At 59.6% G+C, this 27,413-nt stretch overlaps 2 protein-coding genes across 2 annotated transcripts; one reads left to right on the forward strand and one right to left on the reverse strand.

The window, feature by feature from the left end:
* Positions 1-265: 265 nt before the first annotated feature.
* Positions 266-5,894, forward strand: SLC19A1 (solute carrier family 19 member 1). The gene is made up of 6 exons (XM_058809987.1): positions 266-356; positions 2,607-2,905; positions 3,596-4,343; positions 4,598-4,790; positions 4,874-5,015; positions 5,115-5,894. The coding sequence occupies exons 2-6, from the start codon at positions 2,693-2,695 to the stop codon at positions 5,301-5,303; spliced, it is 1,485 nt and encodes a 494-aa protein (XP_058665970.1). The 5' UTR covers positions 266-356; positions 2,607-2,692; the 3' UTR covers positions 5,304-5,894.
* On the reverse strand, positions 5,614-24,978 carry COL18A1 (collagen type XVIII alpha 1 chain). The gene is given in 42 exon segments (XM_058809986.1): positions 5,614-6,954; positions 7,037-7,152; positions 7,435-7,632; positions 7,716-7,976; positions 8,301-8,336; positions 8,497-8,625; positions 8,705-8,778; positions 8,931-9,075; positions 9,172-9,294; positions 9,389-9,432; positions 9,522-9,584; positions 9,716-9,749; positions 9,946-10,017; positions 10,205-10,270; positions 10,474-10,527; positions 10,646-10,681; positions 10,774-10,848; positions 10,993-11,055; positions 11,217-11,243; positions 11,353-11,382; positions 11,523-11,612; positions 11,683-11,718; positions 12,068-12,130; positions 12,252-12,296; positions 12,390-12,416; positions 12,529-12,591; positions 12,798-12,938; positions 13,851-13,895; positions 14,047-14,109; positions 14,229-14,378; positions 14,457-14,510; positions 14,650-14,736; positions 14,815-14,877; positions 14,969-14,995; positions 15,083-15,253; positions 15,350-15,376; positions 15,464-15,567; positions 15,669-15,807; positions 15,989-16,048; positions 16,141-16,221; positions 18,852-19,396; positions 23,007-24,978. Coding segments are annotated over 42 exon segments (5,913 nt in total). The 3' UTR covers positions 5,614-6,740.
* Positions 24,979-27,413: the final 2,435 nt, after the last annotated feature.

The raw sequence follows: 27,413 nt of genomic DNA on the forward strand, positions 1-27,413 counted from the left end.
GGGCAGTGGAAAAGGGGGTCCTTCACGCCCTGCCGACGCCTTCGGAGGGGGATTTGTCCCTATACGGGACTCAGGGGCCGGCACAGCTCTGTTCCGGCGTGGCCGGGCTTTTCCTGTTCCTCCTCCTCCCCTTCCTCCCGCCCGCTGCACTGTGGGCTTTGGAGTCCCCACGCCGCCCCGCACCTGGACAGCGACTACATTTCCCGAGGTACTCCTACATTCTCCTCCTCCTCCTCTTCCTCCTCCTCCTCCTCCTGCTGCTGTCGCTGTCCCGGGCTCGCCGCCGACCGGACTCGGGTGGCAGCGGGGAGCCGCGGATTCCACCTAGCCGCGGCCCGCAGTGCCCATGCCCGCAGGTACGGGGTGCGGGCTGCGGGGTGCGGGTGCCGTGCCCGGGGGCGGTCCCTGGGATGCCGGCAGTGTTGTTTCCCCCGGGTGCTGGGCATGTGTGCCGGGTGCTGTGTTGTTTCCCCCCGCTCTGTTGGTTCCCCCGCCGTTGTTTCGGGGTGAGCAGGTGCCGCGTACCCTCAACACCCTCCTCTGCCAAGCGCACCCTGCACCACCCCGCAGCGCCCATCCCTTGGTGCTGGGCGGTGGGAGGCAGAGAGGTGCCCGTAGGGTGGGCGAGGGTGCATTCTCAGGAGCTTCCCAGCCCTTGTTTTAGGGAGGGTACCCCAGGGATTCGCGCGCCCCATTCGGCGCGGCAGCTCCGCACACAGCACTTGGCGCCTTGGCAGTGTCCCTTGTGTGCCCCAGGGCTGTCCCCTCCGGACCGCGGTGGCTCTGCCGCCCGTGTCGCCTCTGACCCCGGGATGGCAGCGGTGTGTGACGTGACAGTGATCCATGTCAAGGTCACACCCAGGTAACTCGGTGATAAATCAGTTCACACGGTGATAACGGACCGGCTCTGCTCCCTCTCCCTCCCTCTCTCTTCTCCTTTTTCCTCTTTCCTCAACTCCCTGGCTTGCGCCAGGTACTCATGCCCGCTCACTTCGAGCTAAGTAGCTCCCTGGATGTTCTGGATAAGGGAGATTGGGTGCAGCTAGGTGGGTTCTGGTCTGGAGTCCCTTAGTGTGTGGGGACACACATGCTGGAAGGTAGGAGCCAGTGCTCCTGGGAATGGAGCAGCTTTGTCCTGGATTTGGTGTGGATGGTGTTCTGTGGGCCAGGGATCCATGTATATATCCCTCCTGGATGGACAGGGCAGGAATGGGGAGCAGAGGGTGGCAAACATCCCACAGGGGTTGTGGTGCACGTGGCGGCAAGCAGCTGCTGCAGGTGACATCTACAGCCCAGCCTGGGGACAAGAAAGTGATGGAGCAGAGTCCAGGCTCTTGCAGCTGGCAGTGGCCCCGGCACGGTGCTGGGCTGGGTGTTTGCCAGGGCTTAGCCCTTGCTCCTTGCTCCTTGCCCTTCCTGCCACCGCAGGGGCCGGTGCTCCAGCCGGTGCCGGACAGGCAGCGAGGGAGCAAGCAAGCGCCTCTTTGATCCCCAGGGATCTGTTTAGGGGCTGCCCCAGCCGTGAGCTCTGGCACACACATGTTTTGGTGATACTCAGGCACCAGTGCTGAGTAAATCCCATGGGAATGCTGCTGGAGTGGTGGGTCCTCACTGGGGCAGATGGACACTTGGCATCCTGTAGGTTTAGGTCACCACCAGCTTCCTCTGCCACCACTGGTGCTGGCTCATGTCCCTGTTTATCCTGTGTTATCTGGCAGCAGGGGGGGGGATTATCCCCCAGTTTCACCATGCAGGATGCAGTGGGACACAGACTAGGACCATGAACTTACTTTTTAATGACTGTGATTAGTTGTTCTGTGGTTATCTGGGTAATCAGGTTTCTAAACCTTGCTCCTGTGGTGTGTGTTGGAATACGAGGAATCATGTGGCATGAAAAGTCACCTAGGTGACTTCTTGTGGGAGTGGGGAGTGCTGGGAGGACATCAGTCCAGGCCTTCTCCTGTCCCTGCCCTCATCCCATGACTGCTAATCAGGTCTCCTGGCACTGCCAGCTTTCCTGCAGCCAAACCTCAGGATTTGAGCTTTTAATCCCTCTCTGGACCATGAATCTCGTGGCATTTTGCATTTCCCCCGGCTGGGCATTGTGTCCCCCTGGGAAGAGCCAAGGGGCAGCCACTTGCCTGCGGCTCAGCTGAAGTCCTGCCAACCATCCCGCTACTGAGTAACACGGGTGGCCCCATGCCCGGTGTGCACATTAACTCATTTCCACAGCCAGCACATTCTTGTGCCATCCCCTCCAGAGCATTCCCAGTGCAGGGCGTCTGCATCCCTCTGCCTCTGCAGCCCAGAGGAAGTGTTGCTCCAAGAAGCAGCAAAACCCCACTGAGTCTTAAAGGGGAGGAAAAAGTGGTGTTGGGAGCTGAGGATGCCCCACTGTGGATCCAGATGCTCCGTGCATCCAGGCTCCGGATGCACATGATGTACGAATGCCGCCCAAAATTACCCTCCCCCTGCTTCTGCACAGCAAGATGCACGGCTGCTTTTCTTCTTCCCAGAACATCTCCTGGGGAGAAGGTAGTGGTATTTATTTGCCTTGCGATTCTTGAGGAATTTTGAGCCTGTGCCAAATGCTGCTTTTTCCACAGAAACTGCAGCGCCCTGGTTTTCCATGCGTCCGAGAGCGCCTGTGGACAGAGAGGGGCTGCGTGGTCCAGCAGAGCCTGTGTAGCTGATGGCTCCCAGGATAATGCTGCTGTCCTGCTGCAGAGCCATGCCCAAGAATGATGGCGTCAAAAAGCCGGTGCCGGAGAAGGTGCCGGACCAGCGCTGGAAGCTACAAGTCTGCTACCTCTGCTTCTATGGCTTCATGACACAGATCCGGCCCGGGGAGAGCTTCATCACCCCCTATCTGCTGGGGACTGACAAGAACTTCACAAAGGCAGAGGTGAGCTGTGGGCATCTGGTCCCCCACCCTGGTGTCCCCCTTTATGGCCATGGTCACCATCCTGGGGCTGTACAGAGCATCCCTCGGTGCTTCTGGGGTGCACAGGGGTGTCGTGTCCTGGGCATGGCAGCATGTGGTGACTCATGGTGGTGCTTTGTAGGCAGGGAAGGTGGGGTGTTGTGGGGCCTTGTCTCACTTGGCTGTGAGGTCACCCTATCCCCTGAGTCCCAGGCTCAACTTGCCCTGGCATAAAACCTCGTGTCCAGGCTGGCAACTGATTTTGGGGGCAGTGTGTGACTGCTGCCCACCTTAGCAGCCTGTTGGAGAGTGCTGGGCTGGGAGAAGTTATGCTCCATCCCACTGGGGAGACTTTTCCATGATGGCATAGTGCACTGCTAGGCCGCTGGCAACGATGGGGTTAGACAAGGAGGGGCCACAATGTTTTCATCTCCCAACCAAGGGATGCTCGCCTCAATCCCAGCTGGCCGCTGCGCTGTGGGAACGCTGCATTCCTGGCATGGGAAGGGGCCAAGGCTCAGCCAGATCCCCAGCTGAGCATGCTGCTGGTCACAGCCCTCCCCGAGGAGGCGCTGCCATGGGGGTCAGCAGCCAGTGCCCATACCACCTGCAGGTTGGGGGGCATTGCCAGGGATGTGCCCAGCGCTCAGCCCCTCCTTGCCCTCATGGCAGGTGACCAATGCGATCACACCGGTGCTGTCCTACTCCTACATGGCCGTGCTGGTGCCCATCTTCCTGCTGACAGACTACCTGCGCTACAAGCCTGTGCTGGTGCTGCAGAGCCTGAGCCACATCTCCATCTGGCTGCTGCTGGTGCTGGGCACTTCTGTCCTGGCCATGCAGCTGATGGAGTTCTTCTACGGCATCACCATGGCTGCCCGCATTGCCTACTCTTCCTACATCTTCTCCCTGGTCGCCCCGTCCCGCTACCAGCGAATGGCCAGTTATTCCCGCTCCGCTGTGCTCCTAGGGGTTTTCACCAGCTCCGTGTTGGGCCAGCTCTGCGTCACCTTGGGTGGTGTCCGCTTCCTCACCCTTAACTACGTCTCCTTGGGCTTCGTCAGCTTCGGCCTCATCCTCACCCTCTTCCTCGAGCGGCCCCGGCGCAGCCTCTTCTTCAATCGTCCCGGGGGGGCTGGTGACGCTGCTGTGCCCACTGAGCTGGACAGGATGGCCGGGGGAGACGGCGGGAGGGGGACACGGGGCTGGCGGGACATGGTGCTCTGCCGGATGCTGCAGGAGTTGGGAGCGCTGGCCAGGCAGCCCCAGCTCCGCCTCTGGTCCCTGTGGTGGGTCTTCAACTCGGCTGGGTACTACCTGATGCTGTACTATGCTCACATCCTCTGGAACGAGATCTCTCCCCCCACGGACAACCGCCGGGTGTACAATGGAGGCGTGGATGCTGCCTCCACTCTGCTGGGTAACTCACCTGGGATTGGGACACTGGGGGTGTGGGGGGACACTCACATCCTGCTGCCTCCTGTGGGAATGGCTGGGGACACCAGAGAGGCAGGGGGTCACTGCTGTCCTGCTCCACCCCTTGGGAATGGTGGTCCTTACGGTATTTTTGGTGGTTTGGCATTGGGGATGACATTATGGTTACTGGGCTGGGTCCCAGCCTAGGTATGGCGGGGGATCCTTGAGCTGTTCACAGCATCCTTCATCCCTCCTCAGGAGCTGTCGCCTCCTTCGCTGCTGGCTACGTGAAGATCCGCTGGAAGCTGTGGTCAGAGCTGGTGATTGGAGTGGTTACGGCATTCCAGGCGGGATTGCTCCTGCTTATGAACTCCACCACCAATATCTGGCTGTGCTATGCTGCCTACATCCTCTTCCGTGGCTCCCACCAGTTCCTGGTGCCCATTGCCATGTGCGTGGTGCTCCTGGGGACCCACTCCCACCCCGGCAGCCGGGTTGATGCCAGGGGTTCACCAGTGCTCCCATTTTTCCCAGTTTCCAGATTGCTACCTCCCTCTCCAAAGAGCTCTGTGCTCTGGTCTTCGGGGTCAACACCTTCTTTGCCACAGTGCTGAAGACCATCATCACCATCATCGTGGCTGACAAGAGGGGCTTGGGCTTATCCGTGCATCCCCAGGTAGGGGTAGGGTCACACCTAGGATGGAGGTGGTCCCTGAATGATGCGGGATGAAGGGAGGGCTCCAAGTGCTCTTCTCCCCTCTCTCCTCTTTTGCAGTTTTATGTGTATTTTGGCTACTTCACCCTGCTGGCCGTGGTCTACCTGCTGGCGGCCATCAGAGTGGGTGTCCAGCACAGCCACCGCAGGCAGCCAGTGGAGCTGGCCCTGGCCAAGGAGCTGTGCCAGCTCCCAGTGAAAATTCCAGCACAGGAGAAAAGCCCGGAGGCGGGCACTGTACGAGCCTGAGCGCCGGTGCCACGACACTGTGGCCGGCTCTTGGCTCCCCACGTGAGCATTGTCATCGCCACCGTGTGCTCGGCATCCTGTCCCACTGCTGGTCCTGGCTGCTGTTCTGTCAAGGATGTAACCGCTGGGACATGTTTTCTGCTCTGTGAGGACAGGGCTGTGCCCCTTCCCTGTCCCCACACACAGTGGGGGCAAGATTCCCATGGTGCCACCGCTATGTGTCACACACACACGGGGTATGGATGGGGACCCCATCCCGCTGCATCCCCATCATGGCACGGAGCCAGGCTACAAGAGAATGTTTCTTTATTCAGTGCCTTTAGAAAATGGTTTATAGGACACAACTGATGACAAAAAAAATATAAAGATCCACATGCTTTAAATTGCATTAATTACACAAAATACAGTAGACTGTAAGAAATAGAAACCGTGTGACTCGCACAGCTTTTATGGTAATAATTTCCATAGAATAACAAAAAAGCTAGTTACAAATTCCTCTTTTTTCTTTTCTTTTTTTTTTTGTTTTTTATTTTTTAGCACCTTGGATTTGCCCCCACCAATTCCAACCAGCTTTGCTGTGCCTTTGCCATTCGAGCCCAGCAAAGATGGCACGGGGAGGGGGAATTGGCAGTGCCTGCCCTCGGTACCACACGTGCTCAACACGCACACACAGAGAAACACATGCCAGGGGCACAGCTGGCCACACCTTGGGGCCACACTGTCACCCCAGTACCAGGGCTGGCTGGGGCTGTACCTGGGCTGTGGGGGCACAGCCGGGGGTCCCCAGGGTGCATGGATGGGATGGGGGAGACCAGACCCCCACCAGAGCTCTGCTGGCTGGGAGGTGGAGGTGAGAATGATGATGGGATGGTCCTTACCTGGGGAGGATGGAGACCATCTGGGAGAGCCCCAATGTCACCACAGGACAATCCCTTGGGTGGGATGCTGGTGTCTTGGCTGGAGAAGACCCTATGGCCTCAGCAGCAGGGATTTGGTTCCAACCCCAAGCTCCTGGTGAGGACAGCGCGGGGCTGGGGGCTGGGGTGAGAGAGGCCCTACAGGCTTTTGCGGGGAACAGCCCACATGGCAGCATTGAAATCTCCCTGCCGAGCATCCTCCCACCCAGCCATCCCAGAAACAGCAACCGAGCAGGGAGGGGAACAAGCTGAAGTGGTTAAATATTAGGAGTTAGAAGAGGAGGAGGAGGAGGAAGGCCACCAGCCCATGGCTGCCCTGCCCCGGGTGGGACCTGAGCCCCTGCCAACCCAGGGCAGGGGTCATGGCAATACTCTTTGGCTTCAGGTCTGCAGGAGAATGAAACCCTGCGGGGCAAGAGTGGGCGCGTGGAGGGGGCTGAGGGGCCCAGGGGTGCTGGGCTGCAGGCTTGCCCAACCCTCCCCAGGGACATGGGGGTACTCAGGGGTGCCAGGGTGGGTATCACTTTTTGGTGGCGGTCATGAAGCTGTTCTCGATGCAGAGGACAATGAAGGCTTGCTGGCAGCTGCTGGCTGCCTGCTCCAGCAGTTTTCCAGAGGCCAAGGAGGAAGCCTGGCCGGTGACTGCGCGCTCCTCTGTCCGCCATGTCTCGCAGTAGCTCTCGGGCAGGCGCCGACCCTTGGCATCTGAGCCGTGCCACACACTCTTCTGCGGCCTGGAAGGGTGAAAGGTGGGGGGCTGCTGCTGCCCTGCCAAGGTCCAAACCCCAACTCCCCATCACTCAGTCCTGCACTCACCATCCCGCATCCCGCAGGACATCCCGGCCATCAAAGGAGAGGATGCGGGCGCCGGTTCTCAGTGGGGCCCCGCTGCCCGTGAAAAGGGCTTCCCAGTTATTGAAGAGCACTTCATCCTGGTGGGAAGGGTGGGAAAATGGAGGAGGAGGGGGTTTAGCACTGCCTGCACCCCAGGAGCAGCCCAGAAGCTCCAAGCCCCAGCAGCCTCTGGGAAGGAGATGCTTCATAATGGATTGCAACTTTGCTATGCTCTGCATCCCAGACCTTGGTGGTGCTGGGTTAATAGCTGGACTTGCTGATCTTAAAGAGATCTTTCCCAACCATAACGACTCTGTGATCCTATTCTGTGACCCAATGAGAGCTCAGAGAGTGTTGAGAAGGGGATGGGACAAGCATACCCGGAGGTTGACGATGGGGATGGCGGCGCGGTCGGCCCTGCGCACGATGCTGTAGAGATCCTGCAGGCGCGAGGACAGGAAGGCGCGGAAGGTGCCGGCCAGCCCAACCTGTCGGGCTTGCTGGAAGCACTGGAAATCGGCGCCCCGGATGCCACGCATGCCGCCGCTCAGTGGGGTGTTCAGGGCCACCAGGTGAAGCTGCCAAGAGGGGACAACAGGGCTTGAGGGACACAGCTTTGGCCACCAGAATCAGCTCCCCTCAGCGGGCATGTGGCACTCACGGCAGGCTGGAAGTCCTGGTGCACGTGGGCGGCCACAGGAGCGGGCTCCGGCCGTCGGTGGATGTAGTACCCGTTGATGAGCTCGTGCTGGTGGTGGAGCAGGGGCTGCTCAGGCAGGCGGTGCTGGTTGGCCACCACCTCGTCCCCACGCCAGGGACGGGCAGTGGCCGAGGGGACATGGTTGCGGAGTGGGTGCAGGGGCCCGCGGGGCTGGGGGCCGGCGTAGTGGAGGGTGGGTGGCTTGTCGTACACCTCGTTGTCCTGGGGAGGGGGACACAGTATGAGGGGGGGTGTGGTGCCCCAGATGGGGATGGAGATGGAGAATGTTGGGGATGGATGGAGATGGTTGTGGTTGGATGAAGATGGGCATGGAGATGGTCGGGTTGGATGGATATGGCGCTGGGGATGGAGATGGTTGGGAATGGGGATTGATATGGTTGGGGATGAATGGAGAAGGAGATGAAGTTGATTGATGATGGATAGAGCTGGTTGTGGATGGGATGAGGATAGATGAGGATGGAGGATAGGGATGGGATTGGGAAGGAGGATAGGAATGAGGATGTGCATGGGAAATAGAGGACTCACCAGAGCCGAACTGGGGATCAGGTTGTGCTCCTCCAGCTGCAAGGGCATGGCACATCAGATCCCAGCTGCCCCCCTCTCCTCTTCCTCACGCACGGGTGGGGGGCCCCCAGCATCACCAAGTCCCCACCGAGCCCCCGGGGTGGTGCTGTGCGTGGCCCCCTCCAGCCGGGCAGTGCAGCCCTCTGCCCCCACTCACCAGCACCCTGCGGAAGCCCCCGCGGAGGCGCACGTACAGCTCCTGCCGGTCCGTCAGGAAGACAAGGCCGCCCTCGGGCAGCTCGTGCGCTCCACTCAGCATTGCCTGGTATGTGGGCATGGCCTGGAGCTGTGGGCACAGCCCGGGGCAGGGCTCAGGGACCGGCTGCCTGCACCATGGGCAACCCCTGCCCAGAGCCCTGACTCACCCCCAGGGATATCCCGCTAGTGCCTGGTGGTCCAGGGGGTCCTGGTGGTCCCGGGGGTCCAGGGATGCTGACAGCTGTGGGCGAAGGAGGGTGAGATGGAGAGAGGTGCAGCATGGGGAGGAATGCAGAGCTGCAAGGAGGGATGCTTGGGATACAATCGGGAATGCTGGGGGGGCATGGAGGGATGTGGGGGTGCAGGGTGGAATGCAGCAGAGCAGGTACTCACCTTGTCTGTGGGGACCTGGGAAGGAGGGTGGCCCGGGTGGACCAGGAGGGCCAGGGGGGCCCTGCCGCCCCTCGTATCCGATACCAGGGGGACCCTGAGGTCCTGGAGGCCCCGGTGGCCCAACAATACTGTCCCCCTTGGGACCCTAGGCAGTGTGAGAGAGAATCTGTTGGAGCAAAGCCCCCTGGGATGCCACCTCCCACTGTGCCCCCCTTCACTCTCCACCCTATGAGGTACTCACTGGCAGCCCGGGGTATCCCTGGGGCCCTGGAGGCCCTGGAAGTCCAGAGACTCCAGAACTGTAGAGTGGGATGCTGCCTGGCTCTCCCTTCTCACCCTTGGGACCTGCATCCCCCTTGTCACCCTGTGGGACGGCACAGTCTTAGGGTGAGCAGCTGGGATGTGCTGGGCACCCCAAGTGGTGCTGGGTTCCAGCTGCCAGTGTGCAAAGGGCTTACCCGCAGGCTGGTACCAAAGTGACTCACGTCGTAGGGGAACTGGCCTGTGGAGAGAGGGAGAGGAGGGGACAGGAGCCAGGATGGGTATGAGCCACCCCCTGCCTGCCTCTGCCAGCAGGGACCAGTTACCTACCTGGCGGTCCTGGGGGTCCAGTGTCACCTTTCTCTCCCTTTTGTCCTGAGAACTGGTGGAAACCTGTGGGGAGCAGCAGAGATGCCATCTCAGAGTTGCAGCTATAAGGGATGGGAGGGGGTTCCTCCCCAGCCCTGCTTTGCCAAGGTTCCCCAAAATGCCCAGAGGGGGTGGGGAGAGGGACACCCACTTACCAGGGAACGCTGGGTGGCTGGGGTCACTGAAAGTCTGTGGAGATGCAAAGGAAGTGGCTGCAGAGACAGCAGCATCCTTGAGGACCCCCCCCTAATGCTGGTGACAGTCCCACATGCCAGCTCCAGTCAGGAGATGTCACTAGTGCATTCTCAGTCTCCTCCAGGCAGGCAGGGGACACTGGGGGCCCAGTCACCAGCATGTCCATCACGGTGACCGTGGTGATACTCACATTGCCATTGTTGTAGACTATGCTGCCAGGTGGCCCAGGGGGCCCAGGGGGTCCTGGGGGGCCTGGGGGACCCTGTGGGGGTCAAGAGGATTTGTCAAAGTCTGGCAAAGCGGACAGTCCCCACCATGGAGGGGGACAAGCAGCCCCTGAGAAAAGGAGACATGCCCTTTGCCTGAGGGATTGGGGTCCTTGGGGAGACCCTCGGGGTGTGTGCCCCGGCCTGCAGGGCCAGCAGCTGGGGGGTCACAGCAGTGCTCACCCGCAAGCCCCGCACGTCTGTGGGGTCGCCCTTCTCGCCCTTCAGCCCGTTCATGCCAGGACGTCCCTGCGGATGAGCAGCGCAATGAGCCTTGTCCCCGCTCCCCTGCCAGCCCCTGGTGTCACGTCTGGGGCTCCAGAGTCACCTCTGCCCCCCCAGCACCGCCCCATCCCTCAGGGACATGGCGAGTCGTGGGGCTCAGTGCGTGCAGCGCGTGCAGACGCAGAGCGGGACGCGGTGGACACAAACAAACCGGGAGCAGGTCTTACGGGTCTGCCCGGAAAGCCAATCTCTCCCTTGGTCCCTGCTCGTCCTGGGGGACCCTGGAAGGGAAAGAAGATGAGGGTGAGGGATGCTCAGTATGGAGGCATCTCCTCTGCCTAGGATCATCTCCATCCCTCCCCATGGGACACAAGGAAGGGGATGGTGAGGGTGACTTACCGATGGTCCCATTGGGCCCTGCAGCCCTGGCTCCCCCTGCAAATAATGGAGAGGGACAGGGCATCACAACTGGAACCAGCCGGCACTATCCCAGGGGGATGTGCCCCCCATTCCTGCCAGGAACCCACCTTTTCTCCTTTCACCTTGGCAGTGACCACGGTCCCGTCAGGGCTGATGATGACGCCGGGCTCCCCCTTCTCCCCCTGCAAGAGAAGAGGAGGTGGGAGGGGACACGCAGGGACCAGGCTCCCTCCCATGACAGAGCTGGTGTCACCTGATGGCCCAGGTAGGATGGGGGACCAGGAATGTGACCACTCAATGGGATGCAGGTGACCTGGAGCAATTACCTTCAACCCTGGGGCACCCTGGGGACCAGGTGACCCCTGGTCTCCTTTCGGTCCCACCGGGCCCTGCAGAAAGGACACCAGAGTCCATATCATTCCCAGCTCAACAAAGGCAGGCTCCAAACTCCCCCTCCATCACCACCACTCTGCAGCAAAGCACAGCAGGACTGGCGACCACAGCTGTCACCAGGGCCACCCCGTGGTCCCCAGATGTGTCACCAACTCACCGGGAAGCCAGCGCGGCCTGGTCTGCCCTGCAGAGAGAAGCAGAGATGCTCCTAAGAGCAAACCCCATCTTTCCAAAAACAGGCTGCCCTCCCGGCACTGCTGAGGGGTGGGCACAGGTGGCAGGAGGGCACCTACCTCTGGACCAGGAAAAGCCACCAAGGACTTCTGCAAAAAGAGACAAAATGAGGTTTTTTTCCCCCTGATCTTGGCTCTGAGGGTCAGAGCTGCTGGCAAGGTCTCCCTCACGATGGCTGCTGGAATACCCCTTCCCCTGCCCTGTGCTGAAGCCAGGTGCCATCACTTACATCTTCACCGGAGACACCGATGACCTGTCCGGGGGGACCAGGTGGGCCAGGGGGGCCAGGCAGCCCCACTCCATCTTGGCCTCGCTCTCCCTGGAAAACACAAGCCATCAGCCCAGGGACACCAGTGGCTGGTCCCCGTCCCCAGCCTGGTGGCACCTACCTTCTCACCGGTACTGCCTTTGTCACCTTTGGGTCCCTGCAAAGAGGAGCAGGAGGGAGTGAGCGCCAAATGGAGAGGGACTCTGCCTCACCAGTGCAGACCCCAGTGCAGAAGGCTCAAAAAATCCTTCAGGCAGCCTCACCTCTGCCTCCAGCTCCAGGCAATGGGCCGAGCTGCAATGATTTTGGGTGGGGGTGGTGGCCAGTGCGGTGACAAGGTGGGGGGGACAGGATCCTAGGGGGTGTGGGCACCCCTGACATGTGGTGAGCCAGGTCCCACAGCAGGGAGGGGGAATTTGGGCTGCTGTGGATGGAGCAGCTGCCATCAAAGGTGCCCTGCCTGGAGTGGAGGAGGTCTCCTGGAGCTGGGGGGCTGAAGCTCCTACCTGTGGTCCAGGGAAGCCCTCCAGGCCAGGGCGGCCATCCAAGCCAGGCATGCCAGCATCTCCCTGCAATGGGAGCAGGAAAGGGCAGGATGCAGTCGCAGCTTGCAGAGCACAGGGGTCCTGCCCACTGCCCTGCACACCCGGGTGCTGGTACAAAGCCATCCCAATCTCCCAGTGCAGCTACCTTTGGTCCCGGCAAGCCAGGCTGTCCGGGGCTGCCGACCTCTCCCTGCAAAGAAAGAGGTGTCAGAGGCATCCCTACAGGCTGCCTGCAGGGATCCCACATGGATGGAGCCAGGAGCATGTTGTAAGGGTTCCTCACCTTCAGCCCCGGCAGTCCTGGCACGCCCTGCAAGCAACAAGGGGACCATGAGCACTGGGTGATGGCAGGGGACATGATGGCCAGGAATTCCCCAGGGAGCCCAGGATGGAGAGGAGGGAAAGGGCAGGACCGACCCTACCTGAGGTCCTTCAGGCCCAGGTGGTCCAGGGGTGAATGACAGCCCCGAGCCCTCCATGTCACCCTAAATGCAGGGAGAAGGGGCTGAGCCGTGTCTGTCTCCGGCGCCATCCCATCCCATCCCATCCCATCCCATCCCAGCCCAGCCCATTCCATCCCATCCCATCCCATCCCATCCCATCCCATCCCATCCCATCCCATCCCATCCCATCCCAACCCAGTCCAGCCCATCCCATCCCATCCCAGCCCATCCCTGCAGTGACCACTCACAAATCCAGCCTCGTAGCCCAGCCCCGGTGGTCCCGGGGGGCCGGGGGGCCCTGGCTGCCCTCGGGGTCCCACGGGCCCGGGAAGGCCGGCTAAGCCCATTTCTCCTGGGGGCCCTGCTGGTCCCGTTTCTCCTTTGTTGCCCTGCAAAGGAGACAAAAAGGGATGGAAAGTGGCAGTGGTCACTGCCTGGAGCCCACAGTCAGGAGGCAGAGCATCCCCTCACAAATCTCCTCTGGGACAGGACATGGAGGATCTCCCCGATGTTCCCCTGTCTAGGGGCTTTGTGGGAGGGGGCATTGCCCAGCTTGGGCACCCTTCATCCCACCAGGTCCCCTTGCAATGTCCTCAGTGGCCACCAGAGGCTCGTCTAAAATCATAAAATGGGAATGTCTTTGCACGTGGGGCTGGCTCCACTGCTGCAGCAGAGCTCAGTGCCATGAAGGAATGCTCACAGGCATTCCAGGGATGGCAATGGCTCTGGAAGCAACGGGCTTGGACCTTACACGTGCTGCCACCCCATCTGCCCTCTGGGTGCTGCAGAAGTGCAGAAAGTTAGAATTAAGGTTAAGAAACCTTAATTTTTGAGGTTTTTGCCCACAGTTCAGGTTGTAGTGGATGGTCATCACAAGGGACAGCATCCCAACTCTAAGGGGCTCCCATCCCAGCACGCCTTTGGGGATGCAGGGTGGAAAGAAGCTGGAGCAAGCAGGCAGGAGAGAGTGATGCACAGAAGATGGGGTGTTTTCCAGTGAGGTGTGGGCATCCCCCAAGCAAAGTCTCCTCTGTGTCTTGAAACACCCCTCCTTGGTTTTCCTGCCCGCTTCCTGATGTGGCAGTGCCTGGAGCAAAGCCAAGACAGGGTGGCAGGAGCCCAGTGATTATCCTTTGTGGGCTCAGCAGCTCCATGCACCTTTGGGATACGGCCCTGATCTGGGAGGAACACAAGTAGCAGCACCCCCCTCCCCATTCCTGTGCAAGACGGCTCCCCCAGGCAACATCCCTGCCTCCAGTCTGCAACGGAGAATCCAAAAAACCCCACCCCAGGCACAGTACCTTGGGTCCTGGTAGGCCAGGGAGGCCAAGGTCACCCACATCGCCCTGGGAAGGAGAAGAGGGTGTGGAGAAGCTGCCCAGCGCCAGGCAGGAGCAGAATGGTGCTCCCCAGCCCAGGAACTGGCGCCTCCCAGAGATGTGGGACAGCTGTGACACGCTCCTGGGGCACACGGGACAGGGCCAACCTGCCACTCACCCGCTCTCCTTTGGGCCCCGGCTGCCCATCCTCCCCATCTCTTCCTGGAGGACCCTGAGGACCCTGTAAGATCCCAGGAGTTGGTTCCAGCACAGGAAAACCCCGTGGGGCTGGTGGGCACCGAGCACCCCACCACCACAGAGTGGCCCTGGCTGGGTGTCCCTGGCCACCCCCAGACCTACCGCTGGCCCCGGAGGCCCGGGGGTCCCGTCCCTGCCCGGCAGCCCCGGCGGTCCCAGCAGCTCCGTGCGGTTCGTCCCAAACCGTCCTGGCTCCCCGGGCAAACCAGGCACGCCAGGCGGCCCTGGGGGACCAGGTGGCCCTCGTGGACCCTAGAAGAGACATGGAGGGCCATGGCTGAGGGTGTCTCCTGCTCCCAGCTGGCAAGACAGGCACTCAGCCCCACTCACCCGCAGGCTCTCCAGGTCACCAGCGAAGCCAGAGCCCTCCATGTCGATGAAGGTCTGGGAGAGAAGCACACGGGGGATGTCAGGGCACCCGGTGGCACTGGGGCTCGCCCGGGGCCTGGTGGGATCACTCCGCACCTCTGTGGCTTGGTGGACCCCCCATCCCTCAAATCCCTGTGTCCCAGGGGGCACCCACCAGCTTGTCATTCTTGGAGGAGGGTCCCGGTGGTCCTGGAGGGCCAGGTGGTCCAGGGGGTCCCCTCGGCCCCACGCCTGGGTCACCCTAGCACAGAGGAGAGAGTGCAGTTTGGGGGTGCAGCTGAGCTGGGACGAGAGGAAGGGGGGCAACACTGGCACTCACCTTGTCCCCCTTCAGGCCCGGCTCCCCCGGCATGCCAGGGAACCCCGGGGGCCCCATTTCACCCTGCAAAGGGGAGCAGTGGGGGTCAGCAGGTGGCAAGGCAACGGGGTGGCTGTGCCCCATCACCCTGCTGCACCCCCTCCACCCCACTTACGGGTTTGCCGTCCTCGCCAGGATCTCCCTAGGGATGGCAGAGAGGGGACAGGTCAGTGTGCAGGTGGGTAGAGTAGGGGCACAGGCACACCCTGTGTGGGGGGAATTGACTCACAGGCTCGCCATCCCTGCCAGGGGCTCCGTCCTTGCCCGGTGCCCCCGGAGGGCCAGTGACCTGCTCCAGCACTGAGCCATCGGCATGCCGAGAGACGGTCCCGGGGAGTCCAGGGTCACCTGGTTCTCCTTTTTGGCCTTTAGAGCCAGGGTAGCCAAATCCAGCACTGCCCTAGGGAGGGGAGGGAGATGGGAAAGGGTGGCAGGTCTCTGAACTGGCAGCCTGGGTAGGGCATGGCTCTGTGCCAGCTCCCCCAGTGATGCTCACCTTGACACCCAGGTCTCCTTTCTCCCCCTGAAGATCAGAAATAGAGAGAAGTGTGTGTCAAACACAGACATGTCACTGGCACCCTCGAGCCCCTAGGGACTAGCTCTCACCCACCTTTTGACCCTTGACACTGCCTGGCCCTACAATGCCACTGGTCCCTGAGTCCCCTTTCAAGCCACGTTCCCCCTTCTCTCCCTTTTCGCCTTTCCAACCGGCACCTGTGGAAAAGGGAAAGGACCCAGTCGGGGCTGAGGATGGCCACACCACCACCCTGTCCCCACCTGTGCACCCTGGGCAAGGGGAAAGCCACTGGAATTACCTCCCGTGGAGACCCGCAGTGTCTCCTCTGCTCTGGTTGTCTCGGCTTGCTGCGGGGCCCCCCCGGCACTCCTGGGGCCACTGCCCCCCGCCACGGGCGGGGAGGTCACGGGGACAGCATCCAGCAGCCCTGGGACAGCCTGCACCAACAGCGAGGGGACACCATGACACCCTTCACCTCCCAGTGCCTTCCCATAAGGGACAGGAGCTGGGACAGCATCAAATGTGCCATGACCTCAGCCATGCAAGGCATTCAGCTCTCCGCATGGTGAGAATTTTGGGGTCCTGCCCTGAGTGCCACACCTGCGGGCAGCAACTCACCTCGATCTTGCCTGAGGGCTGCTGTCCGCCTTCCATCCCGCTGCCAAAATCCCCAGACACCTGCATTTGCCCGTGGAGAAGGGGTGAGAGCTGAGCTGGGAGCATGGTGGGGGCACCCCCGAGCCCTCCCCAGCCATGCTGCCAGTGCTCACTTCTGTGTCATCCTCCTCTTCCTCGCACTGGCGCTCGGCCGCCCGAGGGTCCCCCCGGAGCTTCAGATCTGCAATGACCCCCTGCAAGGAGACCGTGCGTGGGTGGGGGACACGGACGAGCCACCCGGCTGTGACGTGACCTGCTGTGCCACTCGGCCACCACATCCTCAGGCAGGAGACAAAGGATGGATGAGATCTGCTGTCCGCAGAGCAGCTGGAAAAGGTCACCACCCAGCTGGGGGCATTTGCTTGTGAGAGGAAATGTTATAATTTTTTAGTTATATATAAACTATGTATTTATAATATATTTATTATATAACTAAATCTAGTTGTAATTAATTAGTATTACGTCACAGCCTAGTCGCTGACTGCGACTGCCCCGATCCCTGTTTTCCTAAGTCCATCACATTTCCTTGCCCGGATGTGGTGCCCTGTGCTTTCAGGCCAGCTCAAATATTATTTTATTTGTCTTGCCCAAAGAAGAGACACCAAGGGGGAGGTATCTCCTCTCTTAGAGTTCACTTCCCAGCATGGTCCCCTGCTCCTCCCCACTGAGATCAGAGCGATGGGCAGCATCCCAGCTTGGCAGACTCCCATCCCGAGAGCATCCCTGCATGCCACCCTGCAGCGAGGACCCAGGCTGGGCTCTGGGATGTGCTGGGGGACCCCACTTGCAGTGGGAGCTGTGGGGTCCAGGCTGGTACCCGCACCACCTCTCCTGCTGAGTCCCGGATGCTACAGAGGTTTGGCTGGAGGCAGCATCCTTAGGAAGGGATTTGTGGTGGTTTCTTTTATAAACAAGCGGCCTGGATGCACACGGTGCTTGCAAAACACAAATAAATAGTAAGGAAGTGCAGATTATCCCAGGAAATACAACATGTGGGCTGCAGAACCTGCCAGCTGTCCTTGCGTGGGGCAGGGCAGTCAGCTGTGGCCAGGGAGCCCTCAGCAGAGGAAAAACAAAGAGCACGGCCAAAAGATCCCTGTAAAAGCTCTGCTGGGTGTCTGGCCGGGTCCTGGCTGCTACCTCTGCTCAGCCCATGTGATGCCAGCTCTGGCACGTGGCTTGTCCAGCCATGCTGGTGGTGCTGGGCAGTGGCTGCAAGGTTGAAATCTGGGGCTTTCCAAAGGCATGGCAAAAAAGCCACTGCCAAGCCCTGAAGCGAGGCAGTCCCACAAGAGATGGCGATAGGGGACCTTTGCAGCCTCTTTGCTCTGATAAAGGGAGCAGCAGCACCAAAGACCTTATAGTAGATCCATAGAATCATGAAATCGTTTAGGCTGGAAAAGCCCTCAAGGACCATTGAGTTCAACCATTAACCAGTGCTCCTGGGTCCCCCAGGCAACCATGCCCCCAAGTGCCACTTCCAGCTGCAAACAAATCCTCCTGCCAGGCCCTGACTGAGACCCCGTTTGCCCCTGTGAGAGCTGCTGTCCCAGGGGTTTCTGCGTCACCTGCAGGCTTTGCCCCTCCAGGTTTCCTGCCACGGCCACAAAGGCAACTCGGGAAGGAGCAGAGGTGCCAGGACACTCCTCCAGCTGCCTCCCAGCAAGTTCATCCTGAGGCCTGACCAGGGCCAGGCTTTAATCCACTTGATGCCCCATTAGTTCCAGATAACGGGAGGCAGGGCTGGACAGTGATGGAAACACCACGAGGCAGTCAGATGCCGCTCCCCTCTCGTCCAGCCAAGGCCTCCTTCCCTCCTCGGCCAGCTATTCCCCACGGGAAAACCGGGGGCGGGCAGTGGGATCAGGGGTTGGCAGGCCTCGGAGCATCACCTGCTAGAGGGTCTGCTCTGCTCCAGGCTGCTGCCGTGCCTTCCATGTGGTGCCAAACCCCTCAGGCTGCGCGGGGAGAGGAGCTCCTCCGCAGCCATGACCTGGCCCTCCCAGCACGTTCAAGAGCAAAGAAATTGCTCTTCAAGAGCAAAGAGTTGCTCTTTAAGGGAGCAATCGGAATCCCAGTGCAAACCAGTTTGTAGCCCATCAATGATTAACCCCTTCCTGGGGGAGCTTTCCCTGCCCAAAGCCATTCCAGGGGGAATGTGGCAGTACAGTCAGGATGATGTTTAAGCTCAGAAACGTGCTTTGCAGAACTCCACAGGAAAAACATTGCTCCCCTCAGCAGAGCCTCTGTTGCTGGGCAAATCCAATGAGCCCAGGATAAACCTAAACATTCCTCTCCTCAAGTCCAGCAGGGAATTTCCATGTCAGCTGGGCATTTTCCCCACACTTTCCACAACCCTTATCTGGAACACGAGTCCTGCTCAAAGCACTGGCTGAGCTATCACATCCTTCCTCACCCTCCAAAGTCTTCCTGGAGATACCGCCCAACATCAGCCAGCAAAGATATGCTCCAGCCCAAGCATTTTTTCCATGTAAGGGAGACATTTTCTCAGACAAACCAGCTTCTCCACCAAAGGAGCTGGGTATTTTTAGGAATGGGAAGATCTGAAGAGGCTCTATGTGTTTGCTGGGAAAAGGCAATGGTGGGAGCTGCATGGCAACCCCATGTCCTCCTGCCAGCCCAGCTCGAGAGCTTTGTCTTGGTGAGCCCCAAGACAGTAAATCAGTGGCATCTCAAGCCACCTCCATGTGACGTGTTCCCCTTCCCAGGGACACACATGGAGCTGGCTGTCTTCTGGGCATGGGCAGTGTCACATCTCTCCAGGCTTTTGGGAGATACTCCCTGGGGTGACCCAAGCTCTTACCTGGTATTTATCTGGGTCAGCACCTCCAGCCTGAGCAACAAAGAGCCCGGAGCCCTCTTCCAACTCCATCTCATCTGGGGAGCGCTCAAAGTGGACACGCTCATGCTCCTCACAGTCCAGGTAGAGGACAACCTCCTCCTCCTCCACGCTGATGGCGAAGCGCGTCCACTGGTTGAGCAGGGTGGGCACGGTGAAGGTGGCGGCCGGGTAGGAGCTGGGCGAGCCTGGCTCCGTGTAGTAGAAGATGATCTGCTGCTGGCCCGCGCGCAGCTCCGAGAGCTTGACACCCACATAGATGATGCTCTGCGAGGAGTCCGTGACGGCGAAGAGCACGCCGGCCCGGGGCGTGGTGGGCTGGATGTGGAACAGCAGCGAGAAGTCTCGGTAGAAAGGGCTCGGCAGGTGGTACCGAGCCACCTGGCCCGTGTTGGCATTGGGACCAAAGACGTAGCCAGGGTTGTTGTCAGGGCCATAAATTCTGTGGATCTCCTCCGTCGGCGGGTCCCCAATCAGCTCCAGCAGGCTGATCTCAGCACTCAGGCTCTCTGCAAGGAGGAAGGACAGGGGATGGTCTCAGGTGCAGCCAAGGATGGTCACTCAGCAAGGACACCCCTGCCCGTGCCTCCCAAATACACTGTCCTTCAGTGGCTCCCTCCACTCACTGGCCCCAAGATTTGTGTGTTGGCCGAGACAGTGACCTTCAGCTGCTCCCACTACATCATTCAGATACATCTCCCAAAATGCTCCCCATTCCCAGCTGCTGGCCCTCCAACCACAGCTGGGACATCACAGAATCATAGTATGACTTGGGTGGGAAGGGACCTTAAAGACCATCTCATTCCAATCCCCCTGCCATGAGCAAGGACACAATCCACTAGACCAGGTTGCTCAGATTCTCTGAGATGGGATAAAACCAAAAGGGTCTTGCCCATAGTCAGGAGATGCTGCTGGAGCACCAGGATGCTGAACCACCATGGAGCCCTGGGGCAGTGTGTTGCATCCATACTCATCCCAGGACCACAGTGACCCCTCGCATCATCCCAGGACAAGATCCAGCGGTCACCCCAGCTGGGAATAAATCAGAGCCATCCCCTCGCAACACCCTGGGAACGCAGCTCAGGCCAGCTCAGCTTCCCAGATGCTCTCAATTTGGAGGTCACCTCCTTTCCCAACTCCTACTGAGAATTAGGGAATTGGGGAAGTTCTGCTGAAGAGAGTCTCTCCTGCCCAGCACAGCTGAACATCTGGTGAGGGTGAGCCAGCGCTGTGTCCGCCAGCTCCCGTTGTTCTGGCAGCCAGCACATCCTCATCGCCCACACAGCGGGCGCTGGATTCCTCCTCTCCTATGTCAACTGCTTGGGGCCAGTGCCAGCTCCAAAGGAGAGGCTTTTTAACCTCTCCTTTCCTGGGAGGGAGGAAACCCAACTACCCTGGCTACGAAACAGCTGAAGGATCTGCACTGGGAATGGATGCTCAGCACTGAGTTTTGGCCCCATCCCGAGCCAGGAGCAAGAGCTGACACAATTCAGTGTCCCCAGTTCCATCGCTGATTTTCATGTGAGCAATGGGGAGTGGGGGAAATCAGAGGTGTATCCAGAGGTAACCTGGGCTGAACCCAGGAGGATCAGCCAGGAACCTCCACCCAACTCTGGAGCCAGGCATTTTCCTCCAAAGCACTTTAAAAAAAAGAAAAAAAAGAAAGAAAAAGAAAAAGAAAAAGAAAAAGAAAAAGAAAAAGAAAAAGAAAAAGAAAAAGAAAAAGAAAAAGAAAAAGAAAAAGAAAAAGAAAAAGAAAAAGAAAAAGAAAAAGAAAAAGAAAAAGAAAAAGAAAAAGAAAAAGAAAAAGAAAAAGAAAAAGAAAAAGAAAAAGAAAAATAATCAGCCCAGCCTTGCCCAGCCCAAAAGGAAAACACGTCTCTTGGGATGGTGACGAATACCTGGGTGCCTCTTCCAAAGCCTGAGACATGGAACATTCCCAGGCTCCCCTACTGCCAAGCCCCAATGCCAGCAACAGACCCGTGACAGGGACCCAGCAGTGGGCACATAAGAACTGCCACCAACTAAAGGTGGGGGCAAACTTTTGCTCTGTCAGAGCCAGACACACTGATGCTCTGAAACTCTGTCTCTGAAACTGCTCCGTGTCCACCCTGCTCCCCAAGCCCCCAGTCCCTCCCAACCTTGGCACCCCAAAACTGAACACCTGACTGGGAGAAAATCTCCTTCCCAGTCTTTCCACCAGTTCTAGCCCCTCCATGTGCCCTGCACTGGGATCAGGCTTCCCCATGGGGCATCCCCAGCCTGTTGAGAGGAGAACCTCTGGATCCTGGGGTCCAGCACCTTTCACTCCCAGATGTGCACAGCCCCACACCAAACCCGATGGGGTCAGTGAGTGGGGCTGCCCCAGACTCTCAGCCTGCCACCCACCCTTGAGCCACGCCATGCTCAGCACCTCACAAGCTCATTCCAACTGCAAATGCCAGGATGCAGGGACTGTGTTTATCTGGGGTTGGAGGAAGTCAAATTCATGGCAGCTTTAAGGAAAAAGGAAACCGAGCTTCCTCCCAGGGGTCTACACGGGTGTAAGAGCCAGTGCTGCAATTCCTGCAGCCAGACAAGTCACTGTGTCCCCCCCAGGGCTCAGGATGACGGGACACGCTGAAAGAGGCTTTTGTTAGCAGGGCAATTTGCAACCATTCTCCCCTTGGAGCTGCAGCCGGCTCTGGGAGTCTCCCTCCTCCTCAAACATGCCACTCACTCCCGAGTCCGGGGTGGGAGGTGGATGCTAGCACTTCCCAAAGCAAATGAACTTTCTTTGTGTGTGACAGAAGCTGGATGGGGACTGGGGAGCAGAGGGGTAAGGGGAGACCCCTTCAAATGTCTGCTCTCCTACAAAAGCCAAGGGGCCCTTCTCATTCCCAGAGCTTTCAGGCCACACCTGCTTTTTCCAGAGGGCATCCAGAACCCAAACATCACAGCCCATCATCCCTGTGGCAAACTGGAGAAGCACCAGGGAACATGAAGAGTTGGTGGGGACTGCAGTGAGTTCGGCGCTGGCACGGGATGGCTGTGGGGATGTCTCTGGGCACAGTGAATCTGCCATTGGGAATGTCCCCAGGATGTTCCAAGCCACCTTTCCCCTCTGCCATGACCTTCCTGAGCCCAGGCTGCCAGAGTGGGATTCAGGGGGACCCCCAGCACACGGCAGCACATCAAGTCACGCCATGGGGTGCACCACAGCCCCCACATTCCTCACTCATTCCTGACACTGCCCATCCAAGCAACCACAGTGCAGTCCCAGATAGGAATGCACCTCCTCTGCAAGCATCTCCTTGATCCCAGTGCATCCCCCCACAAACAGAGCCTCTTTGACACCGAGGGGACCCTGTCCTCGACCGTGGTTTGCCAGCCCCCAGTCTCGGCATTCCTCCTTGGCATCTCCCGGCCATCCCCCGAGGGCGCAGGGGTCGGCACGGGAACACAGCCTCATTCAGAGGCTTTGGCAGGCGGGGGGAGCTCCAGCTTTCATCCCAACTGCATTTCTCCAAGCACCAGTCAACCCCCGTCCCCACTCCCTTCTCTCACCCCCTGCCCTGTCTGGGTCCCTAGAAGGTCACAGCCACCGATTGATGAAGCTGGGGATGAAGTAACCTCTCCCTCTTTTCCAAGCAGCAGGGATCAAACATTAGCCGCCATCGAGTGAATCATTAACCCCGAAGGGCTGCTCGGGGAGAGGGGAGCGTGTGGGCATGGCTGAGGTTCACCTTGAAACCTCCTCGGCACCACGGTGCTGTGGCTGGATGGGCACAGGGTCTGCGTCCTTGCCCTGCTCCTGCAGGGAGATGCCAGCTCTCCACATGCTCCGATCCCAGCCAGGACAGCCCAAAGCCCTGTGGCACCTGGGAACTGGCCCTGAAGGCCAGCACGATGCGCTTGGGGAGCATCCCCTGCGCTGGCCACTGTGATTCACCGGGAGTGATGCCCAGTCTTGTGAAGGGAGCCAAAACTCACTGGTTCTGCTTGGAAAAGCCAAGGCTGGATAGAAAGTGATTTTGGATTCGGCAGCATCCCATGGGCACAAGGCAGAAGCATCCCCCAGCGCCTGGGGGAGTCTGGGCAGGGGAGACACAACGCAGGGACATTGCCCAGCCATATTACCTGCAGAAGCATTAATAAAGACGCAAGAAACCCCTTCATCCTCCTCAGGGAGAGCATCGCAAGGCAGAGGCAGGCGCCTGCCGGCCAAGGGAGTCCAACACAGGTCTCTGACGGCCTCGCAGAAGCCCTGGCACGGCGGGGGGGTTATGGGGACCGAGGGGCTACAGCCGGGGAGCAGCAGCAAGCAGAGGAACCACTCCAGGTAGCGATGGCACCGCGACTCAAGCAGCCCCTCCCACTCATGCAAAGCCGCCCGAATTTCCTCCTCGCTGCCATGCTGAAGGTAATTTGGCACTCGGACATGGCTGGTGCCCAGCACGCTGCAGAACGGCAGGTGGGTCGGGACGGGCTGGCAACGGCCGGCCACTGGCATCAGTCCTGGAAAGAAGGATGTGAGCCCCGCGCCGTCACTCCTGTAGAGCTGCATGGTAGCGCTCAGTAAATCAAACTCCAGAGGGACAGAGCTATCGGCAGCAGGAGAATCCACACCCTTATCCACCCTCTGGTCAGGCCAAGGGGGGCTCTGGCTCCCGCTCCTGCTGGCCAGAGCCAGCCCTGGGTGGCCAGGGCCATGCCATGGGTTCCGTGATGCTGCGGGGAAGTAACGGGGAGGTTGTGCCAAGGGGTCCTGGACAGGCACCGCCTGCTCACGGGTACTGTCACCTGGTGAGAAAGGAAAAGGGGCACTACCTGGCTGGAGACCCGCCGGTCTCTGCAAGGACACCTGTGACTCCATTGTAGGAGTTCCCATCCCCAGGAACTCTGGGTCTTCAGGGGTCACTGTCCTCAGGAGCTGTGGGTTCTCAGTGTTCCCCAGGAACTCTGGGTTCTCGGTGGTCACTGTCCTCAGGAGCTCAGTGTTCCTCATCACCAGGAGCTGCAGATTCTCAGTGGTCCTCGTGACGGGGAGCTCTGGGTCTTTGGTGGTCCCTGTCCCCAAGGGCTGTGGGTCCTCAGTGGGCCCTGTCCCCAAGGGCTGTGGGTCCTCGGTGTGCCCCGCCACCAGAAGCTGCAGGTCTGTGGCACTCATCATCCCCAGGAGCTGTGGGTCCTCAGTGGTGCCCAACCCCAGCAGCTGCAGGTCCTCAGTAGTCCCTGACCCCAGGAGCTGGGAGTCCTCGGTGGTTGCCATCCTCGGGAGCTGCGGGTTCTCAGTGGTCCCTGAGCCCAGCAGCTTCAGGTCCTCAGTAGTCCCTGTCCCCAAGAGCTGTGGATCCTTCGGGGTCACTAACCCCAGGAACTGGGGGTCTTTGGTGGTCCCCATTCTCAGGCGTAGCAGGTGCTCGGTGGTTCCTGTCTCCAGCAGCTGCAGGTCCTCGGTGGTTCCCGACCACAAGAGCTGGGGGTCCTCGGTGTTCCCTGATCCCGAGAACTGCAGGTCCTCAGTGGTCCCTGACCCCAGGAGCTGGGTGTCCTTGTGGGTCCCTGTCCCCAGGAGCTGGGGGTCGTCAGTGGGGCTGCTGGCCGCCTGCTGTCCTGGGGCAGGTGACACGCTGTGAAGAGAAGCGATGCTCGGCCATGCCGTGCTCTCCACTGACCCTGTGGCATTCCTGTCCCACTGCTCCGTGGTTTTGGCTGCGGCTCCCTCACTCACAGGTGCTGCTGTAGCAGGATCTGGCTCCTGCTGCTGTGGGGTGGTGACATTTCCTGCCACCTCGCTGCCCCACATCCCTGGGGACGGGCTGGGAGCCGGAGCCACCGCTGAGGTTGGCGGTTCCAACTCTGGGATTCCCTCACTGGGTAATGCTGGGCTTCCTGTGATCTTCGTGCTGTCCCAAACCCAGTCCAGGAGCTGTGTTTCGGAGCAGGAGAAGCAGCAAGCCAGGAGGAGCAGAACCCCCAAGCGAGGTGGGGCCATCGGAAAGGGAAAACGAGCTCTGTTGCTCCCGAGAGCGGAGCAGAGAGGCTGGAGGAAGGAAAGGAGGGAAGAGGCAGGAGCTCTATCCCGGCCAGACTCTCAGAGCACTCACATCACTCTCTCCTCCCAAGCTCCGGCGCTCGACCCTTCAAACCGGAGCAGAGCAGGGGGAGGAGTGGCCGGCCCTGCCAAGCCTTCCTCTCGCCAGCGCCAGCCTCCCGCTGCTGGCACAGCCCCTCGGGGACCCCTGAGCCTGCCTGGGGCTCACCTGGGAGCCCCCCAAAACCTCCGGCAGCCCAGCCAGCTTTCAGACCCACCCCACTGCCTGTCCCAGCTGCTGCCGCCAGATGTTTAACTCCTTCCTGCCCGGAACATCCCAAACCGTCTCTCCCTGCTCCATGGCTCTGGTTAAATCACCAGCATGCAGAGCTGTACAAGGTGGGGTCGTGCACAGACATGGTCCTCATGGGGTGCCCAGCTTTGGTGGGACACCCCGCTTCAGGCCTCGGGAAAAGGTTATCATCTCAGAGCAAAACTGAACGAGGAGGGAAACAAATCCCAGAAAACATTTCCAACATTTCCACCGGCCGGAAACAAAACAAGTCCCCAAAGCCAAGTGCTTAAAGCCGCTTCCCCGGCTCGCTTACAGGGCCAGGACCCCCCAGGTGCTGTCGCAGGAAGGCCAGGGGAGCACTGCAGCTTTCCTGCCCCCCCCAGGCATCACGCGCCAGCAACGCCTCAAAGCCAGGTCTGAGCAATCACAAGTTTCCCAATCACAAGTTTTCCTGGAGCTTGGGATGAAAATCTTCCATGGGCGGTACTGGCACTCTCCCACGCCCCAAAAATTTTGATTGTTCTTTGCCTCTGCTTAAAAAAGTTACCTTCAAATCCACTTATCCAGCTCAGGTGACGGTGCCTCTCATTCCTAGGGATGGCCAAGCAGAGATGGAGCATTCCCCGGGCCTACACTACCATGGTGACACCAGGCAAGTCACCTGCATGGCTCAACAAGTGTCCCTGAGACAGGGTTTTGATGGGAAGGTGACAATTTTGGCTCCCCTTGGCTGCGTGTGACCAGGAAGGTCAGAGCGTGCTGTACCATGGTCCTACAGAGCAGAGATCTCCACATGCCGGAGCTGATGCTCCAGTTTAAAAATATTCAGGAAAATCACCGAGACAAACGCTCAGATGTTCATTCTGCTTTATGCAACATTTCCCACAGTACTTTTGAAGCAAAACAGGCGAGTTTTCCCCTGAAAATGGGAGCTGGCTGCTGCTGCCAGCAGCTCTCCCCGTGACCGATGCTGTTAGGGGTGCCCGCTGCGGAACAGCCCCCACCAATCCGCACGGGACACGGGTTTGTCCCGATGGCAGAGCTTCCACAGGGCCCCTCCCGGAGCTCCGGCGCTTCCATCAGCCTGGGGAAGGAGGCAGGTGCCTGCCAGCCATCTCTGGCGTGTCCCGACGGGCTTGGCTGCCCTGGGGCCAGGGTGCGGTGCAGAACTCCTTGGCACATGGAGAGGGATTGGAGCGACTGCTGCTTCCATTCCCAGCGGTGGGATGGAAAACCTCGGCGCTCCCGGAGCCTCTCCCCGCCCCAGAGCTGTGCAGCTCCAGCGTGGGGAGCATCACATGCCCCCATGAGCTGCCTGGCCTCTGCCAGGAGGATTTGGAGGGCAGCACCCTGCTGGGGTAGCCCAAGCATGTGCAGACAGGATGCCCAGCCAGAGAAATTCCCGCTTCTCCCTTCTGCTGGAATTAGGCAGCTCAGGACAGCAGAGTGGAGCTGAGCCCCGTGAGACACCCTCGTTAAGTCAATGATCTTCATTTCATTGCACACCTCCTCACTGGAAGCTCCCCAGGAAGGAGCCAGGGCTGGGGCATCCCCAAAAAAGGGATTTCCAAATTAGGTGCCCTGAGGGTGGGCTGGTGGCACGGGTGGCACTAGAGCATCTTAGTCCAGTGCTCTGCCACTGACCAAGCAGCCAGGCAGGGACTGGGAAGGCAGCAGCTGGTGAAATATTTTGGAGAAGCATTCCCCCAGGGAGAAGCCATGGCAGCTGGCTTGCTGGCAGAGCAGGGAAAACCCCTTGCTTTTGCCTCCTCCAGGCTAAAAGCTCACAAACAGCGTTTTGCACACTCCATGAGATGCTGCTGCCATCTTGCCATAGCCTTGGACTTCTTGAACAGCAAAACTGGACCCTCACCCTGGTCCCAGTTCGCTCCCAAAGACGCTGACTGCATCTTCCCAAAACAGTCTGGCATCTGGTGCTGCAACATAGTTCCTCAGAAAAAGGGGGATTGGGCTGCCCTAAGAAGGCACTGAGGGCTCAGTCCTGGGCCAGAAGAATAGAGGGGGGACAGGGGAGAAAGGGGGAAAAGGGAAAAGAGAGAAAAAAATCACAATTGGGGGAAAAGAGTGGAGATGGGAAGAAAGGAGATTGGGGGAAGAGGTGGGGGGAAAGAAGGGGAAAATGAGAGGGGAGGAAGAGGGAAAGAAGAAAAGAGAAAAAAAGAGATTGGGGAAGTCAAGGAAAGAGTGGGAAGGG

The sequence above is a fragment of the Ammospiza caudacuta genome, chromosome 8 (assembly GCF_027887145.1).
Source record: "Ammospiza caudacuta isolate bAmmCau1 chromosome 8, bAmmCau1.pri, whole genome shotgun sequence".
NCBI lineage: Eukaryota > Metazoa > Chordata > Aves > Passeriformes > Passerellidae > Ammospiza > Ammospiza caudacuta.